The sequence below is a fragment of the Sycon ciliatum genome, chromosome 6 (assembly GCF_964019385.1).
Source record: "Sycon ciliatum chromosome 6, ocSycCili1.1, whole genome shotgun sequence".
NCBI lineage: Eukaryota > Metazoa > Porifera > Calcarea > Leucosolenida > Sycettidae > Sycon > Sycon ciliatum.
This window is the reverse complement of record NC_088648.1, coordinates 2,967,227-2,969,726: the sequence shown is the minus strand read 5'-3', so window position 1 is coordinate 2,969,726 and position 2,500 is coordinate 2,967,227. Positions and strand designations below refer to the sequence as shown.

At 47.2% G+C, this 2,500-nt stretch overlaps 1 protein-coding gene across 1 annotated transcript in view; it reads right to left on the bottom strand.

Moving 5' to 3' along the window:
* Positions 1–2,500, bottom strand: part of LOC135819163 (BOS complex subunit ncln-like) — a 31,832-nt gene that overhangs the window by 7,080 nt on the left and 22,252 nt on the right. Inside the window, exons 12-13 of the mRNA XM_065332322.1 lie at positions 1,282–1,369; positions 287–325 (exon numbers count right to left, since the gene is read on the bottom strand). Coding sequence (XP_065188394.1) covers positions 287–325; positions 1,282–1,369 — 127 coding nt within the window. The remainder of the gene's footprint in view (positions 1–286; positions 326–1,281; positions 1,370–2,500) is intronic.

The following is a 2,500-nucleotide window of genomic DNA, read 5'->3' as shown; positions in this document are numbered from 1 at the left end:
CTAGTGCGGATGGCTAAATCAGAGTGGATCTGATACAAGCTTCACTAGCACCATGATTAAACAAGAGTTAATCTAGCCAGAAGTAGTCCATGGTTAACAGGTATGTATACTTCAAATAGAAAGTATATGAACCCTGAAACCAACAAAGGAGGTAGGTACAACATTACACCTTCAAGCAGCCGAGCTCGTTGGCAACAGACCCAACACTATCCGGCATAAGTGTACCCACCAACCGAACTAGCTGGCACACACACACACACACACACACACATACAGCCACACTCACCGAACTACTGTTGAACAGGCTAAAGCTAGAACCGAGTGACTGCAGAAACAAAGCACACACATGCGCGCACACACACACACACACACACACACACACACACACGCACACACATGCACACACGCAGACAGATGCACGTACACATGCACACAAACACACATCGCTGAAAGGCTGAAATACATGCTGCACAGCAGGCTGCCTTGACCGAGAGCTCCACTGAAAGTGCAACACCTCTGCTGTAATGCAATACATGCTGATCAGGAGGAAAGACACGAGGAGCAAAGGCACAAAGTGTAAATGCACGATGACAACAAAACAAGATTCAGTACAACATACAGGTCCATCAACATCTGCATTCCCAGGCATTTCCAAATGTGATATTTCTCACTGCCTTATCCTGAGAATATCACCGGTTCTAATCAACCAATTTTCACAATCTTGGCATCCTGGAAAGCTCTCCGCGAGCTGCGTACAATCAGGTCAAACTGGACGTTACTGAGATGACATATCCAACACCAGCGTGATTCAAATACTCCCCTTCGCTTGATATACGGGAAAATTCTCTCCTCGCCAGCCATTTCTCGCTCCTTCATCATAAACATTTCAAATATTTTGCTTGAGTTTCTTTTGATGCTGCCCACGTGCTCAAAGCATGCCAAGTTGACTCAGCATGTTAGGAGAGGGGAATCCCCTGCTCAAGGCCAGTCACTCAGAAAAAATAAAAAAATCAACTTTTGCTGAGGCTGAAATGTCGAGCGTGATAATACTGGAATGCAACATCTCAGCTCATCACCGATTGTTGTAATGGAAAAATGAGCTCTTCAGCTTCTTCCTAGATCCTTAGTTTTCAAAATTCCGTCAAGAATCGATCGAGTTACAAACGTTTTAGTGCATGCACATCCATTGACCAAATTCGGTCGATTCATGTACACAGACACAGATGTTTAAAAAAAGGCTTAAATAGCTGGTCTATAGGAGCAAAAGGCAAGCAGCTGTACCTTGGTAGACATGTTGAAGATATAATGAGCTACGCCTTCGGCCAGGAAATGAATGTTACGACTTACGATGTCGCTATCAACATTTGACCTGGTGTAACACATGTACACACAAAGTCACGTTAGTACGAATGTAGACATCCATATTCACACATAGAAGGACAGAAAGATTGATAGTTAGAGAGAGAGTGAGAGAGTGAAAGAGAGAGTTAGAGAAAGAGGAAGTGTGTGTGTGTATGTGTGTATGCAAGCAAGCGCAAGTGTGCGTGCGCGTGCCCTGCGCACGCGCGCGAGTGTGTGTATGCAGGTTCCGACTAGTCTCGCATCTGGAGTGCCATCAGGTGGCGTGCTTCTTCTCTCTCTCTGCTGCCCCTCCGCGGCCCACGTGACCCTAGTGATAGTGGCTCTACAGGACATGACAGGGCAGGTATGTGTGTGTGTGTGTGTGTGCGCGCGTGTGTGCGCGCGCGTGTGTGTGTGTGTGTGTGTGTGTGTGTGTGTGTGTGTGTGTGTGTGTGTGTGTGTGTGTGTGTGTGTGTGTGTGTGTGTGTGTGTGTGTGTGCCAACCTGTCAGAAGGCTACCCTCTTGCCAAAGCATTTTGGAAGTTGGACTAGTTTCGGCTCCACAATCCAGTGTGTCGTTACTATACAGCTTTCATGGCTGAGGTTGTTGGTACGTCTATTGGCCCTGGGTTCCCAGTACCCAGTTGCCGAGGCTGGTTGGTAAAATAACTCCAATTTCACTTCAAGGTACCAGTGCATCTAGTGTCTGCTTTGATCAAAGCAGCGTGCTGTCTATACTGGTTACCCCAGCAAGTGTAGGGTGTGCATAGGTAACTGTCTTGGCCGTCCTATTCCGATGTACTCCGTGTGGTGTAGACCAGGTGTGCATTGGGGGGTCGATTCACATGGCTTCGCCAGTTGTGTGGATTAGACAGTTATCTGGCGCTTGTCTTGATCTGTTTCAATCAGAATCAGATCCGCTATCGTTGCTATAAAGAGAAAATCTGTGGGTGCACATCCAGTGCATTTACAGATTCACGTGCTTCTCTTGCGACGGGCGTATACATGGTACATGGTGTGTGTGTGTGTGTGTGTGTATGTATGTGTGTGTAGGCACTCATGGCGCCAACCCAGCACACACACACACACACACACACACACACACACACACACACACACACACACACACACACACACACACACACACACACACACACAC